This window comes from Ambystoma mexicanum, chromosome 1p, assembly GCF_040938575.1.
Source record: "Ambystoma mexicanum isolate Mex_15411 chromosome 1p, UKY_AmexF1_1, whole genome shotgun sequence".
NCBI lineage: Eukaryota > Metazoa > Chordata > Amphibia > Caudata > Ambystomatidae > Ambystoma > Ambystoma mexicanum.
In genome coordinates, this window is record NC_090921.1 from 1,384,067,609 (window position 1) to 1,384,087,050 (window position 19,442).

General features: G+C 44.8%; 1 protein-coding gene across 1 annotated transcript in view; it reads left to right on the forward strand.

Moving 5' to 3' along the window:
- The window catches only part of NETO2 (neuropilin and tolloid like 2), a 530,310-nt gene extending 517,627 nt beyond the window's left edge, over nt 1-12,683 (forward strand). The window contains exon 9 of the mRNA XM_069607060.1: nt 10,310-12,683. Coding sequence (XP_069463161.1) covers nt 10,310-10,893 — 584 coding nt within the window. The 3' untranslated portion in view covers nt 10,894-12,683. The remainder of the gene's footprint in view (nt 1-10,309) is intronic.
- Nucleotides 12,684-19,442: the final 6,759 nt, after the last annotated feature.

Genomic DNA, 19,442 nt, shown 5'->3' on the forward strand with positions numbered 1-19,442 from the left:
CAAAACAGAATATGAATAGGAGAAAACCACATGGGGACGCCAAGAATCACCACTTGAGAAGGATCGAAAGCTGTTTTAGCATGTGAAGGGACATCCATGGCCCCAGGCAATCCCAACTGAACTCTGCATAGCCTATTTGTAGATCAGACTTTACCTTCCCCCTAAACCTCTAGGCAGCAGAAATTTAAGAGAATGCAAAGGGTTCCCCTTTTTTCGAGCACCCTGCGCCTGGCTGGCTGCTAGACTAAGGCTTGCACCCTCTGGACCAGCTAATTTTTTTTTTTTTTTTTTTTTTACTTTATTGTATATGGTTTAAAAGAAACCTTTACAAAAAAAAAAGAAAAATAATGTATCTTTAAAAGGTAGAAAAACATTCATTACATTTAAATTTCAAATTATACAAACAAGCGTTAAAACATAGATCCAATTTCCAGTTAAAATTTCCAGAGAAAGAGGGACAAATTTAAATTTTAAAAGGTACATTGCAGAGTATCCTGCAACAATAAAAACCTACAGAGAATAAGAGAAAATTCATAGAGTCAAGCATAGTCATAACAGGTATAATCATTATCATTATCATAACAGCGGGGCGAATAAATCTAAAGCTTTGATAAATCCAGCCACAGCAAGTCCATCCTTAATGTTTGTAATAGTGAGACACTGAGACCAGATCAAATCTGCCACCCCCATTTGCCCCATTGCATTAAAACGACCAAGATATTTGTCCCTTAGAGCTGTCAGAGCAGTGCAGTCTAAAAAGAGATGCCGAGCAGTTTCAATCACCCCCAAAGTTTTGCAGAAGCGGCAGCTAGGATCTAAATCAGAGAACTCCTTCCTTTTGTGTAAGACTTCTCGAGTGGGGAGGAGATTCCATCTGAGTTTAATGAGAAGGGAGCGATAATATCTGTTGGGGAATTGGTTCAAAATAAAAGACAACAGGCCTCTTTTCTTATGATCAAATTGTAAATCTCTCAAAGAGGGGTACAAATGTAATTTTTCAATAGTATTACTCCAGTCGTGACAAAAGAGACACTCCTTGACCATATTCGGATTCATTAGTAGGGTATCCCTCTCGGAGGAAATATCCAACAGGGTCTTGTCACAGAGATCACTAAAAGCATTGAGATATAAATTCTTGACTAAATGTCCCTGAGAAAAAATCATGTGGCCAACATCAGCATAGAGAGTGTCAGGTTTTGGAGAAAGCAAGGCTGAGAAAAGTGATAGAATCCTCCAGAGAATCCTGGCTCGAAGTGAGACTAACCCTAATTCATACCTGATAGCTGCTATTGGAATGGAATTTGGCAGTTTTAAGATTTTCCTCCAATAGATACCCTCGAGAGAATCCCAGAAAGTCAAAAGTGCCGTGAAGTGGAATTCCATTCCATACAATAGTTTTGGAGTAACCTTACCCTTAAAAAAGTCTACTACAGGCTTAAGGGAGAACATACCATATTTATTGTCTAGTTTGAGGGATTGGGAGATGAGAGGGAGCAGTTTGTTTCTGAGGAATCGTCTAAATTCGATCGCCGAGGGTCTAGCCAAAATCAAATAACCAAGATAGATGATTTTATTTGCTCTAATTATATTTTCGCCACCTATTTTCCATACTTTGTTATTCCCCATTTTCCCCTTTGAAAATACCATAGTACGGGTTTTGCTCGGGTTAATCTTAAAGCCATTAAGACTACCATACTCTTCAAATTTGCATATGAGCCTCTGCAGCCCCACTTTAGTTTTATCAAAAAGAAGAAAGTCGTCGGCATAAGCCAACCATGAGAGCCTCAGATCCCCTAGTTTAGCACTCACCATGCCTGCATTTCTCAGGAAGTCGTCAACATCAGCCATATAAAGCATAAAGAGACAGGGAGCTAACGAGCAACCTTGTCTCACCCCAATACGTGTCCTAATCCTTCTAGAGAGGGTTCCTGCCAAGTCGAGCCTGATGTGAACCCCTGAATTTTCATACATGGCCATGATAAGAGATAGAAGCCATGCCGGAATGCCCCATTTGGTTAGTTTTTCCCATAGTCTTGACCTGACAACCAGGTCAAAAGCGTTTGACAGGTCAATAGATGCAACAAAGAGAGGACCATCAAATTTACCCCAGGAAGAGGTCTGTAGGGCACTGAGAATAAGACCATTGAGATTAGTTGAGTGGCCTGCCCTAAAGCCTGTTTGTTGTTTGGGGAGAATATTATTTTCCCTGATCCAAACATTAAGGTGCGAGAGCAACAGAGAGGCAAAAAGCTTACAATCCGCATCAATAAGCGAAATAGGTCTATAATTTTTGACCTCGTTACGGAGGCCTCTTTTGAAAATTGGAACAATGTGAGCTGTTTGCCAGCTAGTGGGTACCTTCCTGGAATTGACAACATCTTCAAAGAGCAGAGAGAGGAGGTTAGCCCAGAGAGCTGGCTCAGCTTTGAATGTGTTATTAGTAAGGCCGTTAGGCCCAGGAGCCCTAGATTTCTTGGCTTTGGAAATGAGTCCTAGTATTGTCTCGGAGTCAGTCGGAGGCTTCCATAAGTCCTTAGAGCGGTCGTTCCCCAGTAGACAGGAAACTGATCTCTCATCCCCAATGTCAAAGAGTTTAGTGTAGTGCTCAACCCATTGAACCTCAGGGATGGGATTTAGCTGGTCGGTGGACGCTGCATTATCTAAGCTAGATACTGTAACCCAAAATGCCCTCAGATCTCGTTTTATAAGCACTTCAAGCATGTGATCTGCATCATTTTGTAGCATAGAAGCTTTTCTGGACTTACAATAGTTTTTATATTTTTGACGGATGGTTTTAATTTTTATGATTTTATCGGCCCATTCCATATCTAGGGATTGTACATCTCTAATGAGTTTCTTAGTGAGACTCTTTACATTAGCCAATTCTTGGTCAAATCTATGAAGGTGAGATATTTTAGAAGCACCTTTCCTAAGCTGACCGTGAATACTGTGCTGTTGAGCCATGAGAAAGCTATCGAAATGGACTGTATTGAAAACTGCCAGTTTCCAATAAAAAGAGGTATGGTTAAAAGAAGAGATCAGTTTACGATTCAATAGGCTAATATTAAGAGGAGACCAACGAACCCCTGTCCCTTGGCCCACAGTTTGGAGATGGGTAGGTCCCCCCGCGGACAGAGACTTAGTTGGAAGAAAACAGAGAAATGAGACCCGGAGAATACCATGGTCACTCCATGAGTTGAAAGAGACCTCGACATTAGACGAGAAAGGAATGAGAGAGTGATCTACAAACACGTAGTCTAAGGTAGATATTGATGAGGATCTACGCCATGTGGGTCGAGATAAATTGGTAGCGTCGTAATAACCATTAAGACAAGTAAGACCCACTGAATCCATGGCGAAGTTCCAACAACGACCACAAGCGAATTTCATACCTAGGCGGGAGTCGTCCTCCAACGCTAGTCCCAAGTCGTCATATTTGGAATCGGAAGAAATAGAACAATCTGAATTAAGATCACCTGCCAGGATCAGTTTACCCCTGGGGTGCACAGATCTCCAGGAAAGAAGCATGTCTGTTAGCTTTTGCAGAAACGGCTCGAGAGGAGAAATTCCCTTGTGCCTATATACATTTACCAAAAGTAGAATAACCGTATGATCAAGGGAGAACACCTCCAGGGCCTGGATACCAAAAGGCGTATCCAAAAGGATCTTAGTCCTATAACCCAAAGAAGTTCTTAGTCCGATGAGAAGACCCCCCGATGGCCTCCCTCCCCGGCTGGGTCTAGCATTTTGAGAAAAAATATTAAACCCGTCTAAAATGGGAGTTGAGAGCATCCAGGTTTCTTGAAGAAAGAAACAGTGTGAAGCCCTGATCAAAGTAACAGTGTCTAAGTTAGTAAAGAGGTGAGAGTTACCTCTGGAATTCCAGGAGAGAAACCCAAAGCTATTCACAGAAAAAGCATCTGGAGGTAGTTCTGGAGTAGTCAGGAGGTACTCATTTCCACAGACCTGCAGTGACCTGTGTCCAATTGCGAAAGCGTCCATTTGATTTGGGCATAAATTGCCTCCCGTGGGGTTGTGGGGCTCTATCCGGATAATATACCATAGTAAGATTATCCCTATATTTTGCATCCCCTCCATTGTTACTGGAGAGCTGAGTAGATTTCAGTATATTTGCTTCAAAGCCAAGTTGCTTTAGCCCTTCCTTATGTCCCATGATTAAATCCAAAACCACTCTTGATTTAAGAATGATATTACTTACATCTACCCGGTCATGAATGGGGAAGATAATGCTATCCAAATCATAGCTAGAGATAAGTGAGAGCGAGGGAAGTTGATGGAAGATCTTTAAAATATTACCACGGTTTAAGCAGATTGGCATATCTTGGCCCCAGAGGCTGGTAAGTTGTATAATATCCCGAGGAGCTTTTAGTTCTGACATATTAGGAAGGGAGTCAGAGATCTTTTTAGTAAACTGAGCTAAAGAATCAACCGCCAAGTCGGGACCCCTAGCCCCTCTTAGTATAGTCCTATTTTGAATAACATTTGGACCTACAGGAGATCTTTCACAGAAATTAAGAGAAGTATTGTAGCCAACCGAATCGAGCCCAAAGGGGGCACCTTCACGGTCCATAGTCGGGGCGGCAATAGGCAGACTAGGAAAAACTGAATTAGAAGGGAGAGGGGCAGAAAAACCCCTCTGTGCTAGAGCTCCCAGATCCTCTTCCCTTGTTATAAGCTCAGTACTCACTGGGAGACCCTCAGTGACAACAGTGAACGTTGGCTCTAGAGGTAGAGGCGAGGTAGAAGAAGCCCCATCTAGGGGCAGGCATAAGTTAGATTTAGGCACTGCCCCACATACACTTTTAGGAGCCAGTATCTCCCGGAAAAGGTGTTTGACCATATCAATGTTAACCAAATTTGCTGTAGGCATTGGCCGAGAAGTCTCTAAGTGACTCTGAACTGACCCTGTTATACAGTTAGATAAGGCAGTCGGGGATACTGCATCAGAGGTGGAGTCCTTTGCTTTGACAATAGCATTAGTAGTAAACACAGTCGAGGCATTAACAGAGGTAGGCTTTGGTAGATTTGAAGTAATTGTCGGGGTACCAGAAGCCACAGAGTCCACAACCCCATTGATATTGGGTCCCTTTACTAGTGAGGGAATGTTGTTAGTCAAAAGACCATCAGCCACATCATCCGGTAAGGGAGATGGAACTGCTGTAGTGGGAAGTAGGTCAGTGGTGGCTGCAGTAACTACCGTAATAGTGTTAGGGGTCCGAGAAGCCACTGGATCAGCATGATTCCCAGTCTCCTTCGGTACGAGGGTAGTAGATGAGGAAGCCACAGTATTCGCCAAGAAGAGATTTTTAAAAAATTTGTTCGTATACGAATTTAAATGTTTCACGTTTTTCTGATTTTTTGTTTTCTTCATTTGCTGAGTGATTTTCCTTTTCCTTCCTATACAGGGCGCAACTTTTTGATGTAAGATTTCTTTGATGGGTTCAATGGAGATAGGTGAGTTCTCTGAAGATGAAATAGATATGAACTCCAGAGAAGAGGCGGTCTGGGGACCCTTCGGGAGATCTGCCAATTCTAAAGACCCTTCCATAAGGGGAAGGCCTTGTACAATAGGGTTAGCAAGCGGACCAGCCGCTTCCTCTTGGACTTTCTCCTCCATTGATACCATCGTGAGTTTAGTGTGAGGGGTAGTTAGGGCTGGCTTTGATCCAATGAGCTTTCGCAGACCCTCGGAGGTAGTTATTGGCATCTTAGCGGGTAGGCTACATGAATTCAAAGCTGGACCTTTAGGGACCGTAGGACTCTGGCCCTTAACTAGAACTACCTCTTGCATACTTGGCGTAATCATGGTAAATCCTTTATGTACGGTATGGGCTTCAGAGGGTAGTTGATTAAGAGGAGTAGGGTCATGACCGTGTGTAGGCAGAAATGGATGTTCTTCCTTTATAATTTTAACTAGCTCTTCAAATCTGTCAAGGCCCTCTAACCTAGAATAAATTTCAGATAGGAGGAGAGAGTGAGATCTGACCTCGGACCATATATTGTCATACAGACTCACAAAGGAACTCAGAACCATATTCAGAGCCGAAATAGTGGGTTGGGAAAGTTTAATTCTTTCATCTGCCTCCTTGAGAGTGTGGTGTAAAATCGATTCACTACCCTGATCCCTTTTTGAGTCTGGGAGTAGACCCCTTTCTTTCAGCCAATTATGTTTCTCTGTGTATTCATCAATAAAATTGATGAGATCAGAAGGAGAGCCTGTAAAGGAATCATCACAGATTTGCTGGGTGACATTATTTGTATTATTATAGTTGGGGCCCAGGTGGCTATCTGCAATTGCCTTGTCTGCACATTCTATAATGCTGATGTCGTCAATATCCTGAGCTGAAGGATCTTCAATCTCCAATTTCTTAACTACATCAACTAGGTTAGTATGATCTGATGAACACACTGTAGGAAGTGAGTGTAAATATTTAACAAGGGTGCTAGATGTGGACCTCTTTCCAAAAAAGTGTGAAATGTTTTTCCCTTGAATTGGTTTCCCTTGGATACCCAGATTGGATTTTGTTTTGAGGGCCGGATTCTGGGATTTATTAAATGGAGTTTTAAACAAGGGAGGTATCGATTTCCCTTTAGGCGTGTATGGAGTACCAGCCACATTAGTAGACAGATTAACATGGATAGTCGAAGTATGATTAATGGCCCTAGTTGCTGAGTTAACCTCGAATGGAGGTTCAGTGGAAGGAAGAGCAGTGTTCCCATTAACCGTTGTTATTGGTAATGCAGAGGCATTAGCTACAGAGTCAGCTGCCCTAACAGATAAGATAGGCATCGTGGGGTGGGAGTTGGCAGATGTTGAGAGAACAGAATTGACCCTATTGTTATTGGAGTAATCCAAAGGGCCCCTATCCTTTTGAGGGGAAGCCCCTTTCGCAAGATTAGAGGTTATGGTAGCTGCTAGGCGTTCTTCCTGTGTGTCTATCGAAATATCATGAGTTCCATTAAAGATGCAGCTGTTATGGACTGCATTGCGGGGTAGACTACCCATAGCATTGAGTACCTCAGACCTATCGCTGACATGAATTTGAGCCTGGGCTAGGGTTTTTAATAGTAGAGGGTTATAAGGGGCAACTGCTGGAGCATGCTGCAGATTCCCCATTATAGTTGTGGAGGGGACTTCTAACAGAGTAGTAACTGATGAAACAGAGGGTAGATTACCAGTAGCAGACGAAGTCGAGGCCAGAGAGGCCTCCATAGTTGTCTGACTTCGCAGTCCCTTACGTGTCATTCAGAGAGAACTAGAACCCAGTAATAAAAACAGAGGAGTTAAGAATCTAACAGAAGAGGATTAGGCTAAAAGTAGCCTGAAGGTGCAACGATGCCTATTTTATACACCACAATCAATAAAATATGAACACAGCAATCTAATAATTGTTACAATAAAAACCAAGGCAACCTCAGCCCCCCAAAAAATTATAGAAAGAAACCAGTTTTCCCCAAAAACACTTTTGGATAAAAATACAGAAAGAAATGGATCTATGCCACCCCCCACCCCAAAGCAAAATTATAAACACAGCTGTATTGTGAGCCAGGGATGAGAATCTTATTCCTTACGTAATTAATAAAATAATAATTTTAGCAGAGAATCACAATTATCAGAGGAGCCAAGAGGAGCGCTCAGTCTCAGGGTAGGGAACGCCCGACAGCTTGTGGAGCTGCCAGAGTCCGACTCTCCACCCCAGACCCTTAGAGCTGATTAAGTGTTATGTACTGTACAGCGGGATCCAAGTTCAGGTCCTCACAGGTCACAGCCAAACAGCACAACAGCGGCTCCAGCCCTTACTGCCTCCAGGGCTTAACGCCGCGAGGGTGGATCAGCCGGCAATTAATGTTGGTTGTAAGTCACGTGACCAGTCACGTGTGCGCGCTAGGCCCCGCCTCCTCCAGGAAGCAGGGGAAGCAGCAAGAGGTCGACTCGCAGTGCTGCTGGGCTCACGCTGGAAAAGACACAATACCAAAAGGCTTCGTTTGTGAAGCGCAGCCTCCAGTAAATCAAACACACGCCGCTCGGGCGGATCAGCTGGCAATTAATGTTGGTTGTAAGTCACGTGACCAGTCACGTGTGCGCGCTAGGCCCCGCCTCCTCCAGGAAGCAGGGGAAGCAGCAAGAGGTCGACTCGCAGTGCTGCTGGGCTCACGCTGGAAAAGACACAATACCAAAAGGCTTTGTTCGTGAAGCGCAGCCTCCAGTAAATCAAACACACGCCGCTCGGGCGGATCAGCCGGCAATTAATGTTGGTTGTAAGTCACGTGACCAGTCACGTGTGCGCGCTAGGCCCCGCCTCCTCCAGGAAGCAGGGGAAGCAGCAAGAGGTCGACTCGCAGTGCTGCTGGGCTCACGCTGGAAAAGACACAATACCAAAAGGCTTCGTTCGTGAAGCGCAGCCTCCAGTAAATCAAACACCAGCTAATTCATCACACAGACACTGGTACAATTCACAGGGCAGAAATGCATGTAGAAGAGCACTCTGTTCCCCTCCCGCCGAAGCTGCTCTTTCTGAGTATTCCATTATTTGAAGAGAGAGTGGGATTAGATGAGAGAGCAAGTGGCATGTAGCTAACCTCTCCATATGTAAGTGTCAGGTGTCCACCCAGGACTTATATATGCAGTGGCTCCCAGAGATGGGTTGGTATCAGCCATCCAACAACATAGATGCCAGTTGTGCATTTGCATCTCCACCTGGGGTGCCAATGTAAGAAGAACAGTGGAAACCCTTGTGTTTTGCATAAGTGTTGCATCATGCTTTGCATCAGTGTTTATTTTAGAGGATAGGAAATTCACACAGGAGTCTGTAAATTGCCTGCCCACATTGTGCTTTCCCTTACCACTGGTTCGCAGAGGGAACACAAGGCGCAGCGGAAGCAGGCATACTGTCCATGCATGTTTTCCCACCTCTGTGTCAGTTTCCCCTGTGGGACTAGAGGACTTCTTCTCTGTTCAGCCTTTCCTGACATCTTTTCCACCGCCGTTACATGATTTCCTCTTCCTGTTGTTGCAATCATGACGTTACCAGTAAGATTCAATGGGATTATGCAATTACAACTCCCCGTTTACTGCGACCCCCTAAAATGCAGACTTCTTTTTTTTATTTCGATCCCCTTTTCACCCCGTATATATGTGGAGGATAGGTACAGTATGATATGGTTGAAGAGGGCGTTGGGGGGAGTCTCCCCCACATATATATGGGGTGAAAAGGGGGTCCAAATGTTTACAAAGTCGCCATTTTCCGGGGTTGCAGTAATCGGGGTGCAGTAATCACATAGATTCAGATTCGATCGCCAATGGGGATGTAGCCCACACATCCACACTGGCAATTCTTCACCCATCAATCGCCAATGGGGATGTAGCCCACACATCCACACTGGCAATTCTTCACCCATGCACCTCTGGATGTCCATCGTTATAGACCTTAAATGCTGGACGTGTGTTGAGTAAATTGTGGGTCAGATTCCGTACTTTGACAGGACACTGGATGGGTGTAGGTGTATGGTTCTCAGGGAGACTGCCAATCATGGGGTACTAGGACAAGCTGCCATCTTTCCTCTTTTTACGTGTGCATTGCTAGATTGACCATTGCTGGGATGACAATTTTTAGAGCTGAAGGATCATTTTTGTAGTTGGAAAAGCCATTATGGTTTTGAGTTTTGAATTATTAGAGGAGAACTCCAAGGCTTTGGCAGACAACTCTATCGAGCCTAAGTGGGCACAGAAAATAGCTGTTGTGGGTTCCTCTAGGCAGTGTCCTCCCCATACAGACTTCGTAGGTTGCTCTTCTTATAAAAGGTTCGTTTTGTCATTCCTTTGTAGAAATTGTGTTGTTTTTATTTCAACACAAGGAAACAGTAATTGACACCGCTGTCATTCTGAAATGCCTAGCTGAATGTGATACATCATAGGTTGAACAGCAAGGCCCTTTTCCAAGTGATGCCCCTGAAATTTATTTTTATCACTAATGTTCTGCATGGAATTCAAGATGGTTCTTTCTGTGGCGCTAATTATTTGCAAGACCAGCTCCCTGGCGGAGCGGGGATTAGTCACCCTGTGATACCCACAGTGAGGCGGCTTCGCAGTCGATAACACTTTTCTCTACATTAATCCTGGTCAGAACTTCATTACATTACATTATTGTTTGAAAAAACTGCCTATTGAATATACTGCATTAATGATGATCACGCTCAGTTGGCGCACTTTCATGGTAACGAACAATGTGCTTGCAAGAACATGGAACTCTAATTATGCTGCAATAACCTGACTCACTTTTTGTTACAGAAAAGAAAGAAGCAGGACTGTTTGAGCAGATCACGAAGACCCACGGCACAATCATCGGCATTTCTTCTGGGATTGTTTTGGTCCTCTTAATCATTTCAATTTTCGTCCAAGTGAAACAACCACGAAAAAAGGTGATGACCAGGAAAACAACCTTCAACAAAAGTGGGTTCCAAGAGGTCTTTGACCCACCACACTATGAACTCTTCTCATTGAGGGACAAGGAGATCTCAGCGGACCTGGCCGACTTGTCCGAGGAGCTGGAGAACTACCAGAAAATGAGGCGCTCATCCACGTCATCCAGGTGCATCCACGACCATCACTGCGGCTCGCAGACGGTGGCAAGCATTAAGCAGAGCAGGACCAACCTCAGCTCCATGGACCTGCCCTTCCGCAATGACTTTGCACAACCGCAACCCATGAAGACTTTCAATAGCACATTCAAGAAGAGCAACTACAACTTCAAACAGACCCACGACTGCCCAGAGCAAGGGATAGAGGACAGGGTCATGGAGGAGATCCCTTGCGAGATTTACGTCCGGGGACGCGAGGAGCCTGCGCAGGGCTCGATTTCCATGGATTTTTAAACTGCTCTCTAAAGGGGAAAAAACTGTATTCTATGCGCATATACATAGAAATATATATAAGTATATATATATATTTTTTACTGTGATGTAGCCGAGGTTACACATTCCACATTCCTAACAGACAAGAGAAAAATCCTGTCAACCGATAATTGCGTTACTAGTGGTCGATATTCCCCCTTCATCTACCCATTGAATTGAGTAACGATACAGAAAGTTTTGCATGGCAGTAATGGTATTTGTAATTAAAACAATGAATCCCACGTGAATACAATCCAGTTTAAGCCAACCAGTGCTGAAACTGACACAAACTTTGACTCCCTTAATCCTCTCCTGTTCCTATGTGATTTCTTCTTTTGCCCCAATTTTCGATTTGCGCATCATTGTCTTTGATATTTTTTCTTTTTTAAGGACAATATTTTTACAGCTGGGTTACTGTACATTACTTTTTTATTTAAAAAAAAAAAAGAAGTTAGACAGCTTCATTTGGAAAAAGTCTTACAGACATTTGTAATTGTCAGCGGCAAATTACCGCTGGAATGACTGTGGTAAGTGCCAATTAAGACTCAGAAGTATTATGTTGCTTTCTCCGTCTGTTTCACTTCAAGACATCTCTACAATGCTGCTTTAATTACTACTTCCCAGCGATGTGTGCTTTGTGAGATATATATATATATGTGTGTGTGTGTGAACTCATTTGTTGTCTTTAAATGGTATATCATCTTATACATGAGTGATCAGCTTAGTACATTGGGAATACTTGACATGGCCTCCACAATATATGGAAATAACACCGACCAATGGTTTTCCAATTAGAAAAGGCTTCACCTATTCAATTCACGATTATCTTCACCGTAGCATGCCTGGGTCAGGGCAATATATTGTTTTCCTTACTTTAAGTTCCTTTAGCAAAGACGCATGGAACGCAAGTGTGATTGATCAATGCCAGGTCCAACCAGATGGACCATTTCTGTACCAACTTGGTGTCTAGCTCTTCCCTCACTTTGCCACCACTGCCACAGATTCACTTGGGCCCACAACCTTTTCCTGGAGGCCCGTCCGTGGATCTTCCACAGTTTCCATGGCTTACTTCTTCGGTGCATCTCTTCCACCTTCTTATCACTCTTTGACTGCAAGTCCTACAAATCTAATCAGTCAGTCCACCTTTCAACCCCAGCCTCGCGCCTCACCGGTTTTCATTCAGGAACCCTGATTCTCAATGAGGGTGGTTTTCTTCGAAGGGCAACTCTCAAGATGAAACTGTCAAAGAATCCCTTGACAAGCACTCCTCTTAGAAACATGCATTTGAGGCCACAAATTGCACTGTAATTGACAAGTGAACATATTGCCAGCAATGCAGGCAATTGTGTATCACTTTCTGTCCTTAGGAGACGTCATATCACTTACCTTTCAGAATACTGAGACTTGTGTTTTGTGACATTACTTCAGAACGGGGCATCTCATAGTTTAAAGATGGCGGTATGAGGGGGGGTGTCCAAGTGTAGCTCCGTACTGCCAGGATCAGTGACATCAGGCGAATTTCGTCAGCCATCAATTCTGCGATGCAAGGACTGTACGTTCAATTTCCGCACCTCAGGTTGTTTTTTTGGCATGTATGGCATGACAGCCGCGACATGATGTAAAACCCCAAAGTATTTTTGGGCTGTTGTTCTTACCCTGATTTGCTTCCGTCTGAACTGCTCAAATGTTCACATTGACCTGAAACACGAGGTGACTGATGTGAGACTCACCTGGTTTATTGTGAAGTACTGATAAAATAATCATGTAAATTCCACGTTTCGTAAACTCTGATTTTTTTTCTGTTTTCTCAGGATCTGTGTACTTTTCCATGACTCAGTCACTCACATACACATACCCCAAAGCCAAAAGTGTGGTCCCATTTTTATCTAACTGGCTAAGCCGGAAACCCCTTGGCTTTCTTTAAGCATTTATAAAAGCAAAATTGGCCTTTTTCAAATCGTGCGTGAAATCAGTGTTGTGAATGATGCCCAACTGAAAAAAATGTAGTTTGAACACTCCCATTTCAGCAGATACAGTGTATATCGGGACAGGGCAAGCCCCACCTTACTGCTACCCCTTACATAGGCTGGCGCAGTGCCTCTGACTGCCGTCACGTGGGCTGATCCATTCCACTCTTGATGGTGTTAGTGGTGTAGAAGACATGAGCTTCAAGGGAACCTGATTGCGAGACTCATTAACCCCAGGATTGGCACAGTGACAAGTAAACAGAAGACTAAGAACTCCATTCTTTCCCTCGCCTCATCAATTTCTTTTCATCTCCGGCTGTACCCTCCTCTCATTCCTTGGCTATTGTGCCCACTCCTCCCTCCTCATTATCCCTTCTTCAGGCTACCTCCACAACTCTGCAGGGCGTACCTCTTTGTACCCCTCCCCGGAAGGTCTTTAAGGCTGGCAACCTTCTTCATCTTGCCACTCTCAACTCACTCTCAACTCTCACTCTGCTGTCAACCACTCCTCTGACATATGCCTCCTTCTTGAAGAACTTGTCCTCAATGTCCTTGGTCTCACGGAGACATGGTTCACGGCCAGCTCTGTCACGAGCTTTGACACTGTACTCCCTGAGGGCTTCAAAATCCTCTCTGCACCCAGAGCCACTTGGCCTGGAGGGGGTGTAGCCCTGATCTTTCCTGAATGGATCCCTGCCACTATCATTCCCACTCAGATGTATTCCTCTTTCGAATGCCTTGTCTGCAGGCTCCTAATCTCTCCTAGCCACTCCCTTACTGTTGCTACTCTCTACCGGCCCCCTGGTCAAATCACCTCTTTTCTCTCCGAGTGGGCTGACCTCTCCTCCTCCCTCCTGACCTCAACCACTCAACTCCTCCTCCTTGGTGACCTCAATATCGACCTCGATTCTCCCTGTCCCTCATCTCTGCTCTTTTGCGACCTCTGCGATTCCCTCTCCCTCTGTATCCTCCCCTCTGGGCCGACGCACTCAGCAGGTCACACACTTGATGTCTTGATCTCCTCTGGCCTCCCCCTGCTATTCCTCTGACCACTCCTCTCTCCTGGAGTGATCACTGCCTTCTCTCGTCTCATCTCTCCCTCTCTTCCCCCCAAGCCAAGCCCACCCCCACACTGCCACCTACCTTCTCGGACATCCGACCTATGAAGCGTGTGTCAGTTGAGGCTTTCGCTGTAACCTTCTCTCCCCCCCTCTGCCTCTAGCTGACTCACATCCAGACACTACCCTGTCCCTTCTCTACTCCTCTATTTCCAATACTCTTGAGGCTCTTGCCCCTGTCATGAGGATCCGCTTGAAGTCCAAAGCCAAGTGCAATTCCTGGTATGACTCTGACCTAGCTACACTTAAACGTAAGTGGCTGAGAGGAAATGGAGGACTTCTTGCTCAGCCTCTGACAAACTGGCCTGTCACCTTCTCCAAAGGTAATACCGACTCTCTGTCCACACATTCAAGCCTGTGTCTCTGCGGTATCTAACAACTCGACCGAACTCTTTAAAATCTGCAAGGAACTGGCCAACCCTGCTGCAGTCTCTACCCCTCCTCTTGCCTCCCAGGCTCTGTGAAATGCCCTTGCCTCTCATTTCATCTCAAAAACCCAGGACATCCTGTCCACCCTCTCTGCCCCTCCCCCTCCTATTCCCTCTCAGTCTGTGCTTGCTGGCCCCCCTTTTACTACCTCCCCACCCTCCTTCTCTTCTTTTCCTCTCTTCTCCCCTGATGAGGTTGCTAGACAAATCCGATCTATTAAAGCTTTGTCAAAACAGGTTCATCCATGTTCCTCTAAAACCATCAAGGACCACATTGACACCCTTGCCCCGGCCATTGCCTATTTCTGCAACCACTCCTTTGCCTCAGGATCTTTCCCCTCCCCTCTGAAGCACTCCCTTGTGCATCCTCTCCGCAAGAAACCCACAGCTGATCCCTCCTGCCCAGCTAAATATCGCCGTATTTCCATTACTCCCTTCCTGGGCAAACTCCTGGAAAAGCTGGCTATCTCTCAGCTTAACCTTCATTCCGATTCTGTTGGCTGTCTCCATGACCACCAGTCTGGCTTCAGAGCGGCCAGAAGCACAGAAACTGCTCTTGTGAACATCTGTGAAGATCTGCTCTACAACCTTGACTCTAACATTCCCTCTGTCCTCATCCTACTCGACCTCTCCTCTGCCTGTGAAACAGTCTACCACTCCATCCTGCTCAACCATCTCCGTGATAACCTGGGTATCCCTGATCAGGCTCTGGCCTGGCTGACCTCTTTCCTCTCAAATCGACCCTCCCAGGTCCAACTTGGGTCCTTCCTATCATCTATCTTCCTCTCTACCTGTGGCGTTTCCCAGGGGTCTAACCTTTTGCCCTGGCTTTTCAACCAATACCTGGCAACCCTTGCCCACTGCATTGCCATTTTCTGCTCCGATTTCCAGTGCTACGCTGATGACACTCAACTCATTTTCAGGCTGCCCTCGGCCACCTCCTCTTCTTCTCTCATCTCTGAGTGTCTAACTGCCATTCAAGATTGATGTGGCGCAAATGACCTCTGTCTGAATGCCAGTAAGACGGAGAACCTCCTCATCGGCACACCTCCACCATCCTTTCCCTTCACTCACTGGCTGGCTTCTCTTGGCCCTCCTTCTACCCCCACCTGCGAGGCTAAGAACCTTGGGGTCATCGTTGAAGCCACACTTTCCTTCTCCTCCCACATCTTGGAGGTCACTAAAAAGTCAAACTTCCTACTGCACCTCCTCAGAGGTACTCTGCCTTTCCTCTCTGTTCCCCAGAAGATCACTGTCTCCCAAGCTCTGGTTCTCTCCAGGTTGGACTACTGTAACAGCCTCTTCCTAAATCTACCTGCCTCAACCCTCCACCCTTTGCAACTAATCCAGAACAGGACTGCAAGACTTGTCCTTGGCCTCAAGCCCTGGGATCGTATCACTCCAGCTCTGAAATCTCTCCATTGGCTCCGAGTGGATGCAAGGATTAAATTCAAAACCCTCTGCATTGTCCACAAGGCTTTCTGGGGCCTGGGTCCAAAATACCTTCAGCTATCCCTCCGGAAATAGCTCCCCTCTCGAGCTCTTTGTTCCTCCACCTCTAACTCCCTCAGGGACAGTCGTTTTTCAGAGAAACGAGCTGGGGGTAAACATCTGTCTTTGGCTGGGGCCTCCATCTGAAATAGCCTCCCTGCCACTCTAAAACATGAGAACCATCTCCGGTTCTGGAAGCACCTCAAGACCTTCCCCTTTGCTTCTGCCTTCGCTCCCCCTCTCCTCTGCTGACCTGCTCTCTCTTGGCACTGTGAACCTGGCCACCCTCTGTCCCCTGGGACCAGGTATCTGCTCACCCTGCCACCCTCCAGCACTGCCACCTGGTCACCCCTTGAAATGGGGACTGTATCTGTACCTATACAGTCCAGCACCCTCCCCCCTTTTCTTCCTTTTCTGCACTTATTTAGACGTACCCAGTCTGCTGCCGTAAACACTGCACTTTCACTTTCTGCTGAACTACCACTGTTTATGGCCTCTAATATCTATTTATTTGTATTTATTATTATTTATCTCTTCTCCTCTGCTCCGCGCTCTCCTCTCTCCCCCGTCCATGCACTTTCTCCCCTTTCCCTTTTCCCGTGCACTTGCACGTTCTCAATGTCACTGGGCCTAGTAAAATCGTTGATGTGTTCTCCCCTGTTCCCCTCCCTTGCCTTGTCGCGCTCAGAAACACTTAGTATGGGCGCGATACAAATAAATATATCATATCATATAACTTATTGTGTTACTGAGAACCCAATGCAGCACCTGCATGCAATATCTGCATGCTTTGTGCAGTATCATGGGTAGGTAGTACTTGTAATTGGTTATTTATAAGGCGCTTAATACCCAGAGGTTTCTAAGCGCGGACCCGGGGATCAAACCTGTGTTGCTCCGCGTCGTCTTGCTTCCAAGGCTACCTTCCCGGCACGATAAGTTACCAATCCTTATCTGTAAATAAATACTAATTCATACATTTCACACCGAGGAAGCTGCTAGGTGTCAATAACTTCAGGGCATGATGGCCTGGCTAAAGGTGAGCCAGCAGGATACAACACCTTGTAATGATGTGGTAAGCCAAGAAGCCATCCAACTTCCCTCCATGTCATGTACACCGGTGCATGGAGATGCACATTACAGTGCACTCTAAAAACTGTGGTGACACTGAAGGTGCAGAATGGTGGAGATGGTTCAAGAGAATAAAAGCAATTAGCAACGAAGTGGGAGACATACCAGCTTGTGCCATCGAGTTGGTATGAAAACCAGCAGGCAGAAATGGACTGTCATTCTGCCTCTGCTTTGATGGCATTCAGTATGAGTGTGTGGTAACTGTGGTGTTTGAAATACCAACTGTTTTTGATACCTGGTGTAAATTATGAGGCATGAGGTATTTAACTCAAGGGTTATTGCTGGGAAAACTGCATTTGGTAAATACTGCATTGCTATGAGTTGAAATTCCACTTTGGAATTCTTTCAAGATTTACCTGCACCTAACGGCTGTCTGTCACATCGCAAAAGCCCCAGTATTTTTAAAAAAAGTGTTGTTCTTTGATTCCTTCAATTTAAGGTTCTTAATATTGTGGGGCAAACCACATGGGCGTGAAAATGTGGGCATCTGAGATGCCTACCTTCTCATCCCCTTCACAGTGACATGCAAAGAAGTTTACCATGAATTGACCGGAAATAATACCTAATGTGAAATTACCGAATTATGTTTGGTCGATTTAAAAAATAAATAAAGCGGGGAGACCCCCTGCCCTCTCACTTCCTCTTACCTTCACCTATACCCTTAGCCCATCCCACATCTATATATTATTAAAAATGTACACACATACCTAACAAATTGGACCAAATAAATTTGGTTATTTCTCATTAGGTATTTTTGGATTCCATTACCTGCAAAGAAGGGTTGATACTGACCCTTCTGTGCACTATTTCATATGATACAGCAGCAGTATGATCCAGCAGTATGATCCACTACTGGACCCAGTCCATTTCCATCCTTGAAACATGGATACAAATGGATTCTAGAAAAGGCAAGGAAAAAAATAAAGGCCGCTTTTAAGAAATCTGTGTGTTTCCAATACGTTTACAGCCCTATTAGCAGAGACCCTAAGAATTCTGCATAAGTGACAACAATTACGGAAATGTGCAAAGCTCATAATTAGGTTCTAATTGTCTCTGTTTAATGAGTAGAAACTAGGAAAGAGGAATGCTTTTAGCCCAAATGAGATTTGCGATATGGAAGGATGAAAGAACAAAGAAATATTGAGGCTGAGTACCACGAAAGAAATGCACCAATCACGGGCTGAAAAGATACAAGTATCTTTTATTACTGTACAGTTTACTACGCAAAAACAAGCTATCTGGCTCCCAACACCTCGCAGTGTGTACCAGCTGACACAGTACAGAGAGAGAGTGCTGGACATCTAAACACTAGCATTTTTATACATTTTCTACAATATTGTCCAGCCTCTCTTCACGTTAATAATTTGTGGTCTAGAGTTCGTGCCTAGTTCACATACAGATTTTACAATATTATGCAAAGGAACACATAAGTTTGTACTTTCATGAAGACACAATAGTGATGTATGTTCTCGGATCCCGCGGTAAGCCTTATTCCAAGAGTCTTCACAATGTAGTTCAGCTAAAGCATACGCTCGAGGTTTGTTCTTCGTTGTCCCAATGTTTATACAAGGATGAGGTTTGGGAGCGCAGACAACACTTCAATAACAGTTCATATGAAGCGCAAGGTCTCTTTGCTCAGTTTAAACAGTCGGCTCTCGGACAACCTAAACATTAACAGAACTCAAAGGTCAGAAGGCTTGGCTGCAAGTCGAAAACATAGTCCACCATTTTGGAACGTAGAACACAAGTGAAAATCAAAATGGCAGACGAATCTTAAAATGACGGCAAATTTAACCCAAAAATCGGAACTTTGCAACGCGGTTTTCCATGTAACGTGAATGGGTTTAGGCCAATATTCATAATAAGGAGGCACTATATAATTACGGTTTAACAAACCCTCCTTTTGGCCTAAGCCAAGAGCTTTACTAAAAATATTCACTTTAATCGTAACTCCACATTTCAATGTCTGTACATCATGAATCACATTCATCAGATATATCGATCGCCATTAGATCCTTGACAGTAATATCCTCCATTACAAAAACTTTAGTCATCTTCTCGGGTGTGTGTATTTTTGGTCCAAATGTTCCTTCAGTTTGCGCACAACATCCTCCTAACATCGAACATATTGTAGGAAGACATTGTATGCAACAACAACAAAACAACAGAATACCAAGGATTACCACTAAGGCTGAAAAGAGTTTCCATCCCCAAGACCGTAAAGAGTCCCAGAACCAAGCACTATGATCCCAAATTCCCACAGAACATGTACTTCTGTACTTAGGACATGCAGATTTTGTATTGCCTTGAATATGGTAGGTGAGAAGTCAGGTACGAAAAACGCAACAAGCAGATCCCACCAATTTACATACTCCACCACGCTCAGCCAGGATGACATC